This window comes from Coenobita brevimanus, chromosome 76, assembly GCF_032717465.1.
Source record: "Coenobita brevimanus isolate Jiangsu-jjx chromosome 76, ASM3271746v2, whole genome shotgun sequence".
Lineage (NCBI taxonomy): Eukaryota > Metazoa > Arthropoda > Malacostraca > Decapoda > Coenobitidae > Coenobita > Coenobita brevimanus.
Window position 1 is genome coordinate 24728722 of NC_137029.1, and position 20401 is coordinate 24749122.

General features: G+C 39.0%; 1 protein-coding gene across 2 annotated transcripts in view; it reads left to right on the forward strand.

Annotated features, from left to right (window-relative positions):
- Nucleotides 1-20401, forward strand: part of sif (guanine nucleotide exchange factor still life) — a 945217-nt gene that overhangs the window by 451416 nt on the left and 473400 nt on the right. Inside the window, exons 8-9 of one of the 2 annotated variants that reach the window (XM_080278922.1) lie at nucleotides 6420-6602; nucleotides 13944-14165. In XM_080278922.1, the coding sequence (XP_080135048.1) occupies nucleotides 6420-6602; nucleotides 13944-14165 (405 nt within the window). Of the gene's footprint in view, nucleotides 1-6419; nucleotides 6603-13943; nucleotides 14166-15937; nucleotides 16226-20401 lie in introns of both variants that reach the window. The other variant, XM_080278921.1, reaches the window with a different exon arrangement.

Consider the following 20401-nt stretch of genomic DNA (forward strand, 5'->3'; position numbering starts at 1 on the left):
TCTATTCACTCTATGGTTAACAGTGCAGTATATATGCTTTTTGTTATATGCCGAAAGGTGGATTATAATTATATACGTATTTGTTATTTTATACATTCGCCCATTCATTTGTTACTTAAGGTTCATTACGAAAATACACCTGTTTGTTTTATCCTAAAGGCTCATTTTAAATACAACTCACGCCTAAAAGTTGCTTATAAATACAGCATTCTCATAATCGTTATGTCAAAATATGCGTTATGATCATACTGCTGTTAATTATTCGTTATTTGCCAAGAGATGCATTTTGAGTGAAGCCAAATTTGTTATACGCCTAAACGTGCATTGTAAGGGACAGTGTCGTTGTGTTGTGTTCTGTTCTGTGTAGTCCATATGTCCATTGTCAGGTCCTGTTGTCGTGGGCTGTGATGGCACCCTTACAAGTCCTTTACAGTTTAGTTTTGTGACACGTTTACATTAGCTTGTTCATAGAGACAGTTTGATAAAAGTGGGAAGGAGGTGGGGGAAGACACGGGTGAATAGAGCTGAGATGTATTCCCGACTAGTTTCACCCCAGAAGAAGTCTTAGGTGAAATTATACCCATTTTGCTTTAACTTGATCCAAAAATACCATCTTCCCATGTTGAATGCTGAGAGATAACAGTAGATTAGCTCTAGAGTATGGGCTTAGTCACGAGTCAGTGCAATGGGAAGGGTGTAGAGGAGCATCATTGTTTTTTTTTTTTTTTTGCCACTATGTTACGTGAAATAAACTGCAAAAGGGTGAAAATCTGGACCAAGTTAAGGTGAAAACAGTGTAATCTGCAAACCTCACTTCTATACACCTACATATTTTTCCAGCTCCTTCCCAGTTCTCAAGTTAAATATTGCTGCACGCTGTTGATGTAAAGAGGTATGATCATGGTGCACAACTGTATGAATCCCTTTAGGCAGAGTGCATCAATGTTTATAGCTTGCTAAATCCAGTTACTTTTACTGAGCTTAGTGGAGACTCTTCAGACTGGAGGGATAGGATGCCTTTTCATTAACTCCTGTATTATTTGAGAACTCTCGTAAACTGAATAAAGTCATCAAGAGATGACAAGGATATAACGAAAATGACGTCTTCATATTTAAGAATGCGTTAAAGAAATGCACCGAGGATGAGGTGTTTCTGAGCCTCGTAAGCTGATTCACTCATTTCACTTTAATTTGGTCCAAAATTGCAATCGATCTACCATAAATACCGAGTTGTAACGGGATTTAACACTGGAATATAATGCTAGTCACGAAAAAGACTGTGGAAGTATGTAGAGCCGTAACACTGTCTTTTTCTGCCTGAGTCGTGTGAAATACACAGCAGAAAGGACGAAAATCCGAACCAACTTAAGATGAAAATAATGTAACAGGAAAGAATCATAGCTCTTGCCCTTTTGGTCCGTACCTCGATCATCAACACAGTAGCGGCTTGTCCTCTGTTTCCCTATGCATAGGGGACAGCATGGGATTGGGAGGGTTACTTCCCTATACGCATTAACAACTGCTTCACTAGCTGGGATGATGTAATTTTAGTTTATTCATGTCAGAACCATACAGTTTTATTCTGCTTAGGCCATATATACTTTTCAAACTGTTGGGGTTTGATATATATATATATATATATATATATATATATATATATATATATATATATATATATATATATATATATATATATCGATCTTTGGGTTATCGTTATTTTTATTGTTCCTATCGACAATTTTCTTCAGCTTAGTATAGTTTTTTCCAACTGGATGGGTTGCAGGTAGTCATAGTAGTTTCAGCCCCCGGCTTATCTGAACGTGAAACCTGGTGGACTGCATGTCAGACCATTCTTCTGTACTCCATCCTCCTCCTTTTGGGGGATAGAAAGGGAGATAAGAGACATTTATATAACTGGACAGCAGATCCCCCCTCCCCACCTCCGGTTATATCGGTGCCTCCACAGGGCATCGTCCCTTTCCAGTACCTTTGCCTTAATAAACCCCTTCAGTACAAGAAGCATTTCCTAAGCTGAATAAAATCGTCTGGTAGCAGCAACAGCAAGTCATAAAGTACGCCACCGGAATTCAAGGGCTTATACAAGGAGCCTCGGTAAAATCGACTTGCAGTGGCAGGAATAAGGGACGTCAGTGTAAAGGAAGGGTTAACTGCTTCAGGCCAGTGGTATGTTACTTCATTCTTGCTCTCCAGACGATTTTGTTAAACCTTGGAGAGACCATCTGTTGTGATGGGGTTAGAAACACTCTTCACAACCGTATGTCTCTCCCTAAGTTAAACATTTGTCTGGATGTGGCAAAAATAATCTAACACAAAATTTCTAGGCATTAACAAATAAAATAAATAAGTAGATGAATAAATAAAACATAAAGGCGATATCGTACGGAAGGGAATACTTAAGATGATGATGATGATGTATATATCTAAGTGTTAGAATCACTTTGCTTAGTTTTATATTCTTTTTTCCTCTGCATTTATATTTTTTATTTACTTCAGGAGTGCACGTTTCACAACTCACTGCTATCAACGTCTTTAGTGAGCTCACAATGTTGATAACATGGCCACACCACCTGCATATATACCACCTGTACTTCACACCCTCATATTCACCTTGCTATATACTTCACTCCCTCTAAACACTCAGGCTCCCATGGCTCTAAGTTGAATTCAGTCGTGTGGAGTAGAATACTAGAGTTGTCCCGACCACAAGAGGGTTAGCACTCCACTCCCTCATATACTTCACACCCCTTAGCTCTATACTTCAATACTTTAGGCCTTATACTTAAGACTATACTGCCGGCAACTTGTTCTGTGCTTTAAGTATCTTTGAGGAGAGGTACAGTTACATGTGGGATATTTTTTTCGTCTATGCATGGGTCATACTAGGATGGAATTTAATAAAACAAAATATAATTCAGTCACCATCCACATTTCAGAATATCAGTATGGTGAGAATTCCATAGTGTAGTTACATGCATCCCAGAAACGTATGATTCAAGTTTTTTGCCATACTTCTGGAGATAATGATATTGCCTAATTTGAAGAGTAAATGCTGTCAGATTTCCAAATGTCAGTCTGCATAATTACTAAGTGGTTCAGCTATTGAGTCTCCACACCCTCCTTGGAAGTGTGAGGTGGATTCATTCTCTCTGGGTCTCTTCCAACCCACGGTGGAGTCCACAGTTAACCTTCAGCCTTTATATACCTCAGCTTGGCAAAATCTTCATACCATCCTTAGAACTGAGCACTACAGTTGAGTTGAATGGAAATATGTTTGTATATCATGTACAGTATTACAGGATACTTTACCAGGGTGTTGAAGGATAATGTATTCGTACAAGGTCTCACCAAAACCTGTGCATGTTGTATAATTTTAGTTTCTTGATACCATAGTATTACTTGACAGATAAAGTACTTATTACAGAACAGTTTGCAGGCAAAGTTCATGTTCTTCACTACTGTAGCCACACCTCTTTTTCACGTAGGATTGTATTCTGAGTGGCTCTGGAGATTTCGTACCATCTCTTCTTTAGCGATTTATCTTGCATATTATACCGCAGAATCCTGTTGTATGCCACTGCACTGAAGTGACCTATGACAGTATTAAAGCGATATGGCATACAGCAGAATATTCAGGTTTGATATGAAGAATAAATCACCAAAAAAGAGGAGTACGAAATCCTGAAAGCCACCCAGAATATAACCCTTACTCATCTGTCACTCTCGACCACCACCTCCACCACCACCACCAACACCAGTATCACTTTATGTTCTTAGTATTTTGTTTGAAGTACACTAGTGAAGGCCTTTTTGAGGGGTCTCGTCACAGAGGTCGGACTCTTGACATATTCTGATGCAAGATATTCGATCGTGTAGATGGGGGTAGTAAAAGTACCTGAACCCGGTGGACTGCAGACTTAAATTGGTGTTCTGCAGTTCACCATTCCCCTTCCGAGGGATAGGGAAGTTGTTGAGGACGAGAGTTAAGCGACCTGGCTAAATCAGTGACACCACATAAAGGCGTCCATCTCCAGCCTCGTATGCTGGGGTAAAAGCTGGAGCCAAGAACACCCTGTTTCACTAGGCCTCATTCTGGGCAATAGGTTTTCTCAGTCCTAGACATGATATAAGTGCCAGTCAGAAGCCTTAGGTCCAGATCGTGGTCCTGTGAAATGGGGTGTTATTATGCCAGCGTTTAGCCTGCAGTCTAAAGGGTTCACATTTCAGGTGAACCTAGGGCTACAACTACTACTTACCCCAACCTTCACAATCAGACAATTTGCATCAGATTATACGTGGCATTTATGTGGCATAGACGGTCTTGCAGTACCTCTTCCTTAACATATTTTACATATTACTCCCTAACATTCTCCAGTATGCTATGTATAGAAGGATACTGAGGTGTAGTGTGCTTAATAAATCGCAAAGAAAGGGGTATTACAGAATTATCTAAAGCCACTCAGAATGCAATCATGAGTCTCCCTGTGGTTGAGATGTCAAGTTAGGTCCTCTTATGCCTTGACAAGTGGAATTCATCTTCTGTGCAAGTGGCTTTCATCTCCTATACAACAGCAGACAGACACGGGCACTTAGATTTTTCTTCTTTTCTTTAGGCTTACAGCTGCCAGCAGGGCGACTGTTAACTATGATAACTTATAAAAAAATGTCTTAAAACAAATAATCTCCTTACATTCATCAATAAAAACCTCTTGATTGGCAACATTATATAAATGCACAGTAGTGTTATAGAATGATATGATAGCAGTGATTTAATTATATCCAGTAATTTAATTGTCCCAGTCCAAAAAGCTATTTGGCTTATGTCTGAGTTCATTAATACATTCTCCCTTGTGGCAGTATTATCCGAAGATTTATGAGCAATATTTGGCTCAGTCAGTAACATACGTTACTGCTGTGATGCTTTAGTAACTTTTCAGTTTGAGATGGGGGTGTTGGTGTTAATTAAGTGCAGTAATTTTATAGAATAGGATAATTTTATTATATTCATACAGAATACGAGGTAATTTTATATATGATGCAGGTACAATATTTTACCTTTGGTGTTTCTTATTGAAATATGGAGTATTAATACTAGGCTACATAAACTGCTGTGGCACCATATACACAAGTGTTTTCTGGTAATTCGGATAAAATATTGTTGAAGGTGAAATCAAACCATCGGGAAATAAATGACCTGTGTCAAAATTAAAGTAAGCCTGCCTAAAGACAACCAGTTAAGTTCATTACCCACATTGGTTTATAAATTATCACCACAATCAGGCTTCACCCATAAGCAGAATATGTTGATTTGATGCTGGCAGAAATGAATTGCAAAAGACGTCACCTCACGGAACATATTGATACAGATGTCACACTACAGAAGGGGTTATTAAATGTTACCTCCAACCCCGTCATCACCAGAGATATTCCTAAAGAGTATTAGAATAATCTTTGTTTATGCGAAGAAGAGAGAACCATGGGCTGAAATTCTGTTTTAAAAATGTTCTTTCCAACGGAGAGTAGTTATAAAACTCATTCCCCATTACTACCAGGGGTCTCCTTGAAGATGAATGAAAGTGTTTGGTGGCAGCAGTATGAATAATTTAAAATTATATATTGAAATGAAGAGGGGGATACACTCATTTAGCTTGGATAAATCCGTGGCTACCCGTATCCAACAGAACTATCATGAAATTATAAACACACACTCGTAGCTTGCTGTATAGTTTAGTACATGTATTCACCTCATTTATATTACTGAGTGTACCAGACAACACTAGTGTATGCCATCAGGTATTGATTTCAGTGACATGATATAGAGGGGTAGTGGAGCCAGTAAGTTAATAGTAATATACTAATTCTCTCATCGACAGAGACAGAACATGGTAGCTAAACTGATATAACTAATTAAAATGTTACTCAAATCACGGCCAGCACTACTTGTACACAACTTCCGGCTTACAAGATATATAATTAAATCATGATGTATATACTGCGACTGAAGTCTGTGTAACCCAGATCACAACTGATGGAACATAACTTCTAGATTACAAAAATATTAAGAGATTAATACATGTGTTAACGAAATGACAACTGGTAATGCATAACTTCAAGAAAACAAGTACATATTTTCAGATATTAGCATACATGTTAGCCAGATCACAACCATTACCACTTAGATGTTAGACTACATAAATACAGAGATTGATATGTTATTCAGATCACAGCTGATGCTACAAAACTTAAAAGATTCATATATATGTTAACCAGATCACAAACGATAAGCCCTGCTACATAACTTACTACATAACCATTAGATTACAAAAGTTTTTATGTAGATTAATTAATACGTGTTGCCCACATCACCTCCGATACTACATAATTTCTTCCCTAAATCTCAGGTCCACCCTCGGCAGGCAACTCCGACTTTGAGAATAACGAAGCAGCCCCAAGTTCCCCCACCAGCCAATTGCTTCAGGAGTATGAGATGCACCTCCGCAATACACTGGCCAAGGGCATGGATGCAGAGAGCTACAGTCTTCACACCTTCGAGGCTCTTCTCACCCAGAGCATGGAGAATCTGGGTAAGTGGCTGTTTACTTCAGTCTCCCTTAATTTAGTTTCCCCTTTTCTAGTTCACTGATTTTTTTGCCATTGGTTTATATATAGTGGAGAGTTATGTTCTTGAAGTTTTAAGGTCTGCCGAAAAATATTACGTAACTCTTAATCTTCGTTCTTCATGCAGTTTACATGATGATGATGATGATGATGATGATGATGATGAGGATGAGGAGGAGGAGGAGGAAGAGAAGGAGGAGGAGGAGGAGGATTTCTTGATGTGCAAGTGCTTTCTCCAGTGGTCATTAACCCCTTCAGCCCGAGGATGTCATCATATTTAATTCGTGCTTCTTTGACACCCTTCACAGTTAATCTATTTGTAGAAAATTACATGAAGTGATGATATCTTAAGTTGTCATTGTTTTCTCCAGTGGTAATTAATTAATCCATTCAATTCAAAGAAACTATTTTATTCTTGGTCTTTATAGATGGTTTAGTTAAACTTTGGTAGGTGGCTGTCCATTTAATTTCCTTTTTTTTTTTTTATCTTACTGAGTCTACATGGTAATAATAATGATGAAGGTTATGATGATGATGATGGTGATTTGAGATGCGAGTGCTACCTCCAGCGGTTATCGTTTGTAACTTCTTTAACCTGAGAACATTATTATATATACGAGTATTGTTGCTACTTCCAGGCGCATTAGTCACACAGCGCGTTGGGAATTTTGTACTCTTGGCGTGTGGCTGTTCTATTTTAGTATTTTTTGAGCTCATTTAGTTGTGTGTTTGTTTTTTATGTCAGCAAACAAACACAGTATAACATTTTTTGATGGAGTATGAATATCAAGAACTTGTTGCAATCTGTGAAGTGGTACGCAGGTTTTGAAATTTGAAATGTTAATGGATTTGGTGTAGTAAAAGAAGTAATGGATATTGTTTCTAGAAGGGTGATGTGTCTCAGCACGTTACTGGAAGGAGTTTCACCCAGTCTGAATAAAATCACATCGATATTAAGAGAGATATAAGATGATGTTACTATTTAGAAGTGGTTGAAGAAGATTGCTGATAGTATCTTCATTACAAGATATCTCACCAGAGTAGGATAAAATTGTCTGTTGGTAAGGAGATAAAAATTTAAGAGCTGTCTTTGTACTGAAGGGGATTCTGTGTTGTTTTTGTAGTGGGTTTTGTGACTGAAGCTTCTTGGATGTGTAAATTGTTGAGGGAACTGACAGGGAATCAAGTTTGTTAGATGTAATGTGTATGAAGGGACACGTGACAAGGGTTTGATACCCCCTTTTTAGCTCCTCCAGTCTGATACACAGTATTTTGGGTCAGTTTTCAGTAGTTCACATCTCTAAACAAAAAATATTTTTCTTAGTCAATTTTACTGTGATTTGAATGAATCTGAGCTTCAGTTTTTTTGGAAATCTCCCCGTTTTGGAGATTAGGTCTAGCCAAGGCATAATATACATATTTTGAGGTAGTTAAGGAAGCGGCCAGGTCACCTGCAGTAATGTTTGCTGACGATCTCTCCAATTGGCCGCATTGTTTACCGTCACTCTGACTGGATGAATCAGTTTATCTCGTGTCAAAGCTGTGGGAAGCTTAATGATTTAGCTAAGCCAAACCTAACCAACCTAACCTCATTTGCGTTTGACTGCCAGCTTTCAAGTAAAGTAGATGCGCATTAGGACCGTTAAATATGGCCAGCTACTGGCGGACGTCGGTGGAGATTCGAGGTAATTAAATACAGAATTTTGACGTTCAATGTACGTTTCCGAAAACAAGTTTATAGTGGATAGATTCAAAATAACGTGGTCTACAACATGTTTTTGTCAGATTTCCGGGATCGAGTCATGTGAACTACCGAAAATCGACCGTATTTTGCATTTCTTGCCACCCACAGATAATGGTTGTGGATTTTGGCAGTTAAAAAAGTCACCATTAACTCCTTCACAGTTGAATATCTCTCCATACATTGAATGAAATCGCATGACTACATTGCCGGATTGGAGGGGTCAGCTTGATTGTCAGTGGATTGACTGTCTGGTAAATGTATACAGAGTACTGTATAAAGAAGAGAAACCCGAGATATGTGCAGGTTAATAAGCTTCTGGGTTAGAGATAGGATTTCAGGAATAATATGTAAATGATTATGTGGTCCCCATTTTATTGGGCATCCTGTTGGCAGTTTTCCTACTTCTGTACCTTCTCTTTCTTTGCTTCTCGATCCTGTCTCACTCCATCATTAGGTGAGAATTTAAGGCTATGATGATGAAGATTTTTTGGTGCCTTCTAATTTTAAGCAGTACTGACTGATGATATTGGTTGTTTACCTTTTATTGTGTGGAAATAAGTGGAATGTGTTTGCATGTCCGTTATTTTACTCTGGACAGCAATTTTTTTTATATAATGTTCCTTCAGTTGATACAGTGAGAGTGGATGTTATATATACCCATCATAGGCAGGTCTTGCATTCTAGTTTCACATACTCGTATAACAGTGGTGTAGTTTCATCCATAACTCAAGTATTGCAGTACCATTTCTTTTATACTTTTGCCAGGCAGTTTTTTTTTTTCGCCTGATGGTTACTGTCTAAGCTGCATGGTCTTTTGTTGTATTCCATTCAAGGTGAATGGTCTGCTGTACTCCAGGCAAGTTGAGCGCTGTCCTGTGGCATTCTGGTCAGTTTGAATGATCATTTGTGGTATTCCAGTCAAGATGATTGGTCTTTTGTAGTGCAGTATCTTGGTGATGTTGAACGGCTTCCATTGGTACGAAGGTATCTTGGTCATATTGATTGATTTCCTATGGTATTCCAGTCAAATCCAATAACCCAAAAGATGCAGCTCATGTCCTTATTGCATGTATTCGTTGGGGATGCCAATAGGGGTTCCAATCCATATCCAGGCATGTACGGCATTTTGCTGAATTAGTCTCTCACATTCTCTCCATGTGTCAAAGTCACCTGTTTGTACTTAAGTGCATCATTTCAGTAACTCTCAGTGCCACAAAGCTTTTTAAAATCTGCTGGATGCAGGTTAGGTCAGTATATGCAAATTTAAGAGGACCTGTGGGGATTGAGAGTGTTAGGTATTTCGTACAAGTTTGCTGTGGTTTGGACCGCTGGGAAGGATTTTTAAGAATAACTGGACGATGCATTGTGCATTGAATGTGGAAGAGGGAACCTGTGCAGGCAGGTAAAGAAAATTTGGGATGAGAGCATGGGAAGGGGCAGGTTGGGGTACATAGCTTGAATGCTGAAATGGAAAAGAGAACCCCTGTAGGTAGACCTAAGAAAATGTGGGATGAGATCATGGGAAGGGGCAGGTTGGGGTACCATAACGGGGATGCTGCAGTGGAAGAGAGAATCCCTGCAGGCATACCGAAGAAAATGCTGGATGAAATCATGGGAAGGGACAGGTTGAGGTACATAGCTGGGTTGCTGCAGTAGTCTGTGCAGCTTTCAGGGTAATCATAATGTTTTTAAAAATGCTGATTCCTTCAATTATCAACACCAGCCTTTCGACACAAATATTTGAACAACTTTTTGGGCTGGAAAAGTAAGAAATAAACTCTAAACCCTTGTACTGCAATGATGGTCATTCTTTTATAGTCTGCCTACTTTCATTCCATATTATTCATCAAAGAGGAGACTGCTTGAGCTGAGGGGGTTAAAACTGATATGTTCACTGGAGAGAGCAATTATACAGTTATTGTAAGGCTCTATTTTAGTAACAGCAATACTTTTAACCTTCAGTCTGGTGATATGTTTATTTATTTTTTCATCTTACAACCAGACTATTCATTTCAGTTTTGGAGTCGCTTCTTGTACCATAGGGGTAAATTATTGCAATCTCTAATCATTCCACATCAGAGAGCCTCTCAGAGCTGATTGAATTTGTCTGCAGAAAGCAAGAACAGAATGAAAAGTACATGATCGGATTGAAGGGTTTATGATTTTTATAACCAGTAATAATACCGGTATAAAATTGTATTAGCTTAAATGAACTTGGTTTGAGTTCAGCATTTGACTTTACTTTCTACAGTTCCTACAAGGTGACTGAGTTATTGTATTAATTATAGCCTGCTGTGAATAGTCTATATAACTGTGAACTCAATCAGTATCATACACTTTTAATCATTATATTATATAGGGAATATTTGTCATGAAATAATGCTAATAATAGAACATTTAGAAACCCTTTGAAGTTTTTGTTGTCATTGTGTGCCAGATAAAAGAATGTATATGCAGTAGTTTAAGACAGTAGTTGATATGTGCTGTGCGTGTTTATTATATTTCTACCTGTTAAATGGAGTTAAATATCTTTTACCATATTTGCCCGTACATATATATACATCCATTATTGGCTCGCATAATCAGTGAAATAATAATGTATGTTAATATTTCAGATTTCCCCTCCCTCCCCTTTTCTATTACAGTTTATTCCCCCATTAGTTGATCCCAGTCTTCATGATAAAGGCTTCAGAACTCTTTATGGCATCATTAATTCATTTATTCTGCTTATTTCCTCTCTCCTCCCTCAGATAAATCAATAACCATTCCACATTATATATAATAAACAAATTATTATTATTATTACCTCAGCTCAAAGAATGCATATCCATTTACTTAAGGGTTGTTTTTCACCAGTCCATTTTTATATAAAGTGAAGGCTGTTTTTTTTTTTTTTTTTAATCGAAATTCATATAAACACCCTATCATGAGATAACTAAATGTTTTTTATGCTCAGTGTTTTATATATATATTTTTTGTACTTGCTAATGACAGATTCTTAAACTCAGTAGTATTTTTTACGTGTTATTTTTTTTTTTGTACACCATAAACGGGAATTTTTTGCATTTTTGTGCTTTTTTGGTAACGTCTCCTTTTTTTGGCACATTGTTATTTTTTGTGTGCACCTCTAAGCATGTAGTTCTCTTAAATAATCAGCCTTTTAAAAAGTTGTAATAATTGGGAAGTGGTAGCGCCAACATTAATTACCATTCATGATTTTTATTTTTTTGTTTCATTTTAATTTTTCTCTCATCCGTAAACTTTTTTGTCCGAGTTTGACCATCATGCCCGATCAGTGGTGTTCTTGTGTTCCATCTTGGCTGTTGGTCCCCATTGTCTCACACTCTTACCAAAGCCAGGCTCATTTCTTGAACGAAGTGAGATTGACAAGAATGCTGATTTCTGGCACCATGAACAAAAATGCCTGTGAGAAGCCTACATTGTGTGCTGACTTTGAAACTTTCTTTTTATTTGCTGTGGTGGAGTTCTTGATGACACAGCTCATTTGGTGTTGCCTGTAGTGAATGGAAGGATAATGTTTAGCCTCAGGTGTTTTTTTTTTTCTACCAGTATTATATGTGTTAGGATTTTCAAAATATGGCTTAATAGAGGTTAGTTTAGTACAGAAAATACTAAATGCTTAGTGTTAGGCAAATGAGACCTCATGTTTCAGGAAATGTAAAAATGTGTAACTTCGCCCATACTTGTATATTAATTTTGCTCTCTTATAGCTAGTTCTCATTTCACTGAGCAAGTAAAGTTTTAAAATCAAATTGATTTAGTAATTTACTCCCATGGTGTGTCCCTGTTTTTCTGTCCCTTAAGTTGTCATTGCCTCTTATGTGAAGATACCAAACCCATAGCAGTAAGCTTGTATTTACACTGCATATATATGTAACATGATACTATTATTAATGATGCTAGATAAGCACTGTTGGCAGTGAATGATGTTATGAAATTCTCTTGTCATTTGTGAGCGAAAGGAAACAGGTGTGGCAGTCAGCATAATATAGTATTTATGAGGCTGATATTCCCACAGGCAGTGACCCAAGAAGCTTTTGTCCTCATCATGCCGGACTTCAGGTGCTGTAACTTCTTAAGTTACAAAATATGTCTTGCCACTCTCTACCAACACTGGCACTAATGAAAGTATATTCCTGTTGAATGTGTGTGTATGTGCCCCGTGATTATAACGGGATGTGGTCGCACCAGACTCTTCATAACTGAATTTGTGGGTGTTTGAATCTGAAGATACTGGCTGACTGACATTTGCCATAAACTAGCTTATAGTTGACGACGGCAACGATTTTTAAGAAGCGTATGTGAGATATTTTAGTAGTAATTACGATCACTGTTTCCCAAATTTTATACATACGGAAAACAAAAGAAAGGTGCTGTGCACTTCCTTCCTTTAGGGGATAAGGCATACCTCAGTTTAAAAGATTATGTGAGAGTGTGTAGCCCTCTGCAGCTGGGTGCCTTTCCTAACATATTCAGTGGCCACTGGGTAGGATCGAATGTTCAGGCCCTCGGTCAATGGCGTGGACCCGAATGCAATTACTGTAATTTGTGTATTGTATAGTGGAAGATTATAATTATATTTTATGGCTGTAGAGTACAGTTGATTGAAGCTGTCTGAATACCATTCTTCACAGTTGTACGTTTTAGCTATGGAATGGAGTGGCATACAAGTTGCATACTAAGTATTAATACGACAGTCCGTTCTTTAGTATATAAGTGTTGAGCCAACAAGAAGCAAATAAAATCCCCTACCACGTCATTATTGGCAACTGATATATCTTCCAGCACCTTCAGTACCAGCACTTTGAAGACCAACTGTTCCATCCATAGACCTTCATCCTTTGTCCTATCAACCCTTCCATCACTGGATCAGCATCCCCATTCCTGTCATTCCTCCACCCCTAGATCATCATCCCTTTTCCTATCATCCGTTCCAGTCTGCTGTACACCACTATCTGCTGTCCCACAAACCTTTCCAATCCATCACCACCATCCCCTGTCATTACCCTTTCCATTCCTTCACCACCATCTCCTGTGCGACCAATCTTTCCACCTCTAGACCTGACAAGTTATCCATCTAGACCTTACACCACCTGTTGCCTAACCCACCAAGCATCTCTCTCTTTACACCTCATGCAGCTTGAGCTGTCAGGCCTCCCTACCTCAAAAGTAGATCATCATCCCCTGACTTACCAGCTGCCCATCCACAAGGCTCCCCGCCTACCAGATCTCCAGTACATAGACTTCTTAACCCTACCAGCTCTACCATTCAGTCTTCTCTTTTCTACCCTCCCCGCTGCCAAGATGCACCCACCCAGAGACCACCCATTTTTCCTCCCTCTGCTTCTTTTCCCTCCCATGCCAAGACACCCCTTCCCTTTAAGCTCGCTTTCCCCACACAGACACTTCGTATGACTCCCGTCTTCCCCAGACACCTCCCTTTGCCCCTTTTTCTCGTCCTTGCCCAGACAGCTCGTTCTCTCCCCATCTTTTCCTCCTCACCCCACCCAGTGACTCTTAATAACTCCAAGAATCCACGCAGAGCTGATAGTCAAGGACCCAACGCCGCCCCCACCCCCACCGCCTCGCCCCGGTCCACCACCCCGTCGCGCATACTCACTCCGATCTACCACCACTACAAGAGACCGTGGTGATGCTTGTGCGTTGAGGCGCAGGGACAAACTCTTCGGCGAGATTAACCGAATACACAGCAAGTACCGCAGCCATCCGCATCCACATCCGATCAGGAGGTCCGAAAGCTTAGGTAAAAACATGTCAACAGAAAAGGTTCGTTGTCGAGCTTGAACTGAATCTGACTAACATTGCAGTGTTTATGATCTGACTTTACTGACCAGAAAGGTTTGGAGTCAGATGAACTAATTCTGATAAAACCCCATCATTTTTTTTTAGTTTATCCTAATGACATTAATCCAAACTGTTGGTAATATAACTATACCGATAGAAAAGATTTGTTGTCAGGCTTAAACTAACTGATTAACACCGTGAGTTTGATCTTCCTCTAACCACGAAAATCTGCAATGTTACAAAAAGAATATTGACGAAAAGTTTCTTGACAAGCATAAATTGATTGTGATTAACGCCTTAAGTTTATCGACCAAAAGTTTACGTTTAAAAAAATGGCTGTTGACCTTGAACTAACTTGAACTAACACCATCATGAGTTTAACTTAATTCGAGCTGGCACCGTAAGTTTAATGATTTTGTCCTAGCATGGATTAACACCCTGATGATATTACTTTAAGTGAGACTAACACCATAGGCTTGAAGATTCTAACTTATTCAAAGTAACACCAAGATGATTTTACGCTGACTTGGACTTGATTTTATTCTGGCCTTAAACTGATGAACTGCTTACTGGCTGCTTCTTGTGTTGAATTTTAACTCCCAAGACTAACTGAAAGGCGAATGGCTGGAGACTTACACATAGAAAAAGAAACTGCATGTTGGTTGAATTACAAGACAAAGCGAAAGGGGAATGGCTTCCTGCAAACATGCAAGAAGAGGAAGCTGTTTGCATGTCGGTTGAAATGTAAATCTGTTCACAGTTCCTTCAGTCGTGTGAGAGTGAAGTTTAATATCATGAGGTTCTTAACCCTAGGAGTGCTGGCAGTTTTCCATCTACTTAAATAAAGTGGTCTGGTGTTACAGTTTCGCTCTGTGAAATTCCTCTGCTAGTGTCCCATGAATATGTTCTTGTCATGTTGTATGAACCCTTGAAAACATTGCTTTTTTTGAATTCTCACTGGCAACTTGAACATTCGAACTGCAAGTACTGTGCCACGTAAAGAGTATTTGAAGCTTATATTGCACATAAGAGATATGGAAAATAATAAAATGTAGTATTGTGATTTTACAAAAACTTGCTAATTTCAAGTATCGTATCACATGGACATTATCTGAAATTTTTACTACATATAAGAGGAGTGGAAAAAGTTAAAGAGATTTTAGCTCATGCCAGATCTTCAGATCACTTTAATTCCTTGACCCCTTTTCCTGGGAGTGTTACCAGGAGTTAGGCAGGATAAACTCCCAAACTACGCATCACTTAGAGGATTGAGTTGCCAAGGAAGGTTATGTTGGTGTCTCATAAAGGATTACCAGTTTGGTCTGTAGTAAAGAGTTGTGTCTGTGAGTCATATTCTCATTTAGGGAGCTTTTGTATCATCTCTTCCAAAGCTGCGTATTTTGCCAGTTACTCTTTAATATTCTCTCGCATGTTAACAGATAAAGTGATTTCAGTAATGTCAGTATTAGCAAAGGATGTCCATAAACATTACAAAAAGGGGATATTAAGGTATACAGTATGAGGCAAAATAAATTGCTATGGAAGAAGTGCTGCGAAGTCTCTGATACCATCGAGAATAAGGACCAACCTGTACGTGCAAGATTATGGGCGGTTTTGTAGAAATGATGTGGATGGTTTGGTAAATATGGGGATGCGTGTGTGCTGGACTAATGTGGTGAATTTTTTTTTTCTTTTTTTGCCCTGCCGGCCCCCCTCCCCATCACCTTGCAGAGCGCGCAGGAGCCATGAAACCCACAACCAAAAACAATCAGCAGTACATGACCTTACAGCAACAAAAGCTCCAGCAGATACAGCAACACTACCAACAAAAACTCCTACAGCAGCAGCAGCAGCAACAACAGCAGCAACAGCAGCAGCAACAACAGCAACACCAACAGAAACAATTACACCACCAACAGCAACAACAGCAAATGCAACACTTACAACAGCAACAACAACAGTACCAGCAGTTCCAGCAGCCCCATGTTAAAGTCCATCCTCCCGCAGAAGCTGGGAAAAGTTAGTTCATCTCTATAATCTTCTTCTTCTTTCTTTTTCTCGTCTATCTTTTTCTCGTCTTCCTCATTTTCCTCCTCCTGCCTCTTCTTCCATTTCATCTTCTCAGCTTCTCTCCTCTTCCTCATTTTTCACCTCCTACCCCTTCTCCCTTTCTTCTTCCCTTTCTTCTTTTTCCTCATCCCCATGTTAAAGCTCGTTCATCAGCAGCTCCTCTCTCTGCTTTTCCATTCTTTCTGTACATGTATATCTCTCCCTGTTTCTCCGCATTTCCCCTCCATTTTCTCTTCCTCCTCTTCCTGATTTTCCTCTTCATTTTCCCTTTCCCTCCTGTTTGTCATGTTCATCCTCCTCCTCATGTCCACTCTTTATTTTTCTTTTCTCCTTTTCATCTTCTTCAGAAAAGTTGCTTCACCTCTTTAATCTTCCTCTTCCCCTGCTTCATGTTTTCCTCATTTACTTCATTTTCCTTTTCTTCACCCCCACCCATTTCGTCCTGTTTATTATCATCCTCAGTTCCACTCCTGTTATCTTTTTCTCCTCCTCCTCATCTTGCCCAGGAAAGTTCATCTCAGTAATCGTCTTCCTCCATTTCCTCGTCACCATAATTTTCATCTTTGTTTTGCTCTTGTTCGTCCTCATCCTTATCCGCAATCCCGCTCGTTGTTATCTTGTTTCCCCTTCTCTTCTCTTCATCTTCCCCATGCTCTTCCTTAGTTTCTCTCTCTCTCTCTCTTGTCCTTTTCATTATCGTCATCATTTTTATCTTCTTCCCCAGTTCATCTCTTTCGACTTCATCTCTCGTTCTCATCCAAAGTTCCACCCACTTCTCTTACTCTTCTTTTTTCTCCATTTCAGTTTCCTCTTTCCTCATCCTCCTCTTCTCTACCATCCGTTTAATATCCCCCTTTTTTATCTTCGTCTTCCTCCTCATTTTCCCATCCACACCCTCTTCCTCCTATTTTTTTTTTCCTTTTTTTCGTTTCCATTTTCTTCATTAATTTTTTTTCCCATTTTCTTAATCTTCTGTCTCTTCTTCCCTCCAGTTTCTGAAGTCTTGTGTTTCTCCTCTTCTTTACCACCTTTTTTCACTCAGTCATTTTTCAGATTTTATTTTCTTCTCATGTGAACATCATTTTCTTCTCCACATCTTACTCCACCTCTTTTCTGTTCCACTTCATATATTTTCCATCCTTCTTCTCTCGTTTTCTTCATCCTCTTTCCAATACTTTTGGCTTCTTCCCTTTCATCCTCTCTCTTTTGTAGTTTTCATTTTTTGTCTTCTGTCTTTTTTCTCCTCCTCCTTCTCCACCTCCTCCTCCTCTTCCTTCTCCACTCCCTACTGTTCTTCCTTCTCCACCTCCTCCTCCTCCTCCTTCTCCACCTCCTCCTGCATCTCTTCCTTCTTCTGGACGTTTTGTTAGGTCATTTATGTTATATTCTTGTGGGTCTCGGTTTTCATTGCCAGTTTGTCTGTTTCAGTTATCTAATTTTGACATACTTTTTTTTAGTGGATGAAGGACTCGCATTTTTTTGGTTATTCATATCCTCTGGTTGGGCCGTCATTCTAGTTTTAGTTAGCCATAGACATTTTTTTTTTTTTATCTGCATGCACTATTTATTTATTTATTTATTTTTTTTCTATGAAGTATATTATTTGTAGCCAATGACCAGTCCCTTATTCTACACACCTTCTCATCACTCTCTGTCTCTTAACACTTTTGACTTTCTTTTGTATCATCATTTCCTCCCCTAACCTCCCATTTTCTTCCTCGTCATCGTCTCTCATTTCTTCTTGATTGTCTTCCTTAATTTTCTCCAACCTTTGTACTTACGACCTCATATCCTTATCTCAAATCTTCAAATCTTTTCTTCAGTGTTATTTTTTGGCTTACTTTTGCATCGTCATTCATTTTGTATTCTATTTATTGTATAACCCATCACCTTTTCTTCATACCTTTCTTGACTCTTTCTTCCTTGGCATTTTTGCATCATTGTCCTCATCCCCTAACTTCTCCTTGTCTTCTTTATTACACTTTCTCTTTTATACCGTTTCTTGATTCTCTTCCTAGATCAACCCTTGCCATCTCAGCTTCTTCCTCATAGCCTTTCATGCCTTCTCTTCACTGTCTTCTTTAACAGGATTGACCTCTTTTTGCAACAGCATCCTCTCCTATTACCTTCTGTTTGTCTTCTTCACCACAATTGTTTTTTTCTTCAAACTCTGTCTTTTGCTGTCTTTGAACACTTGACGTCCATTTGCATCGTCGTCCTTTCCTCCTAACTTCCCCTTGTCATTCACTTAACTACTGACCTAACCATCCTAAGTTAACTACCTTATTATGCAAGATCTAATTATGCTTGTCTCTAACCTGTGATTAAACTGACGAGGATTTTGGTTATTCACATCCTTTTCAGTACAGTGTTAAACAGTTTGATGAAAAATTATGGGAACTCTTTGTGCAGTATGATCTTAAGAACCTACTGAAGTTCATGTAACACTATAAATTATAAATACAGTTAGTACGTTTCCTAACAGCAATGTAAAGGTTTTGTATTCATGTCTCCCAAATGAAAAATGGGGATAATGTTTAACCAAAAGCCTCATTCATGATAGTATAATGTAATCTAAAGACATTTGGTCGTAGGAACCCTGAGAGATTTAGTCGGTAGCTTTTAAGTCCCCCTACTTATGCTGCTTGCTGGTAGAATAACTGCATTGTAGCCTTAAACACTCCTTTGTAATGTGCAACAGAGCTAGTGTAAGCTCTTTTTCCTTCACTGTAGCCATAAACGAGTCCATATTAATGTGAGACAAAGCTACTGTAGGCTCTATCTCTCCAATCTTTTCTCCCCTTCTCACTGCCATCCCACCCCTCTGTGCTCATCTGTGCTGCAGTGATTGTCTGTGTTACGCTTGTGTTGTCCGTGCACCTCGGTGTTGTGTACTACTGTGCACATCCGTCCTATATGTAGTGTGTACAGACTTGAAACTCAGGATTTAGTGCTATATTAAAACTAGCTTTGGAGATTTTGTAATAGCTCCACCTCAGCTACTTATTTTGCACATCACACCCCAGTATACTCTTGTATGCTATTGACTCAAACCGTATTGATATTAGAACGACATAAGTAGCATGCAAGAGAATGTTTGGTTGTATCAGACTTAAATTGTCAAGAAAGAAGTACTACGAAGCCTCCTATGCCACCAAGAATGTCGTCCAGTGGGTGACAGAAATACCATGTGATAATACATGTACACCACTCATAAGATTTGGTTTCGAAGGAAGAGTGAGAGACATGAGGAAGATTCAGTACTCTGTTCTTCTCCCTACACAAGAAATTTTAGTAACGACTGAGAATATATTGTAAGATCGTGAATCCGACCAGATCCATGTAACATTCTGCCCATTGTATCAGGGGTTCATAAAAAGTCTATCTGTATCAGAATTGTATTAGAAGTGTATCTGCCCCTTATGTCAGGGTTGTATGAGAAGTCTCTGCCCATTATCTTAGGATTGCAGAAGAATTTAGTCAGGTTTATGAGTGCAGAAACTGGTCAGTTTGTTGTTTGGGACAACCATGGATTTTACATATGACAGTATATTTTCTTCTGGTGTTATTTGTTGTGATTCGTTCGATTTTGACCATCATAACTAAAGCGAATCAACTATTTTCGAGTTATACCCTCTGTTCCCCCTGGATGATAATGGGAGATTGGTGGGGTAGCATGGCTGAAATGGTTGATTTACGAAAGAAGGAAGGCAAAAATTGATCAAATAACAAAAAACACCAGAAAAAACAGTGTTATCCTACCTGGGAGGGTTATGCCTCCCAGAGCCCCCAGATGTTAACCACCTCATCACGTTCAGAAACAATCCTCAAATTTCATTACAGTATTTGTTATTGTTTCGATGTCAAAGGCTGTGGTACTGGGACGACAGTCTCTGTGATCAAGAACTGCATCGTCTTTTTCATAATGTTATTTTTTTATAAATGTCCTGTGATGGTAGTTGCAGCCACTGCAAACAACAGCCAGTTTTTACCTGATTTGAATTCAGAAGTTGAGGGGATGCAGCTGCTTTCATAGGTATCACATGACCCAAAACAGACACTGTCACTGGCTACAACCTAGTGTGGCACCACGTGACCATATCTCTTGATTGGTTCATGCACCTC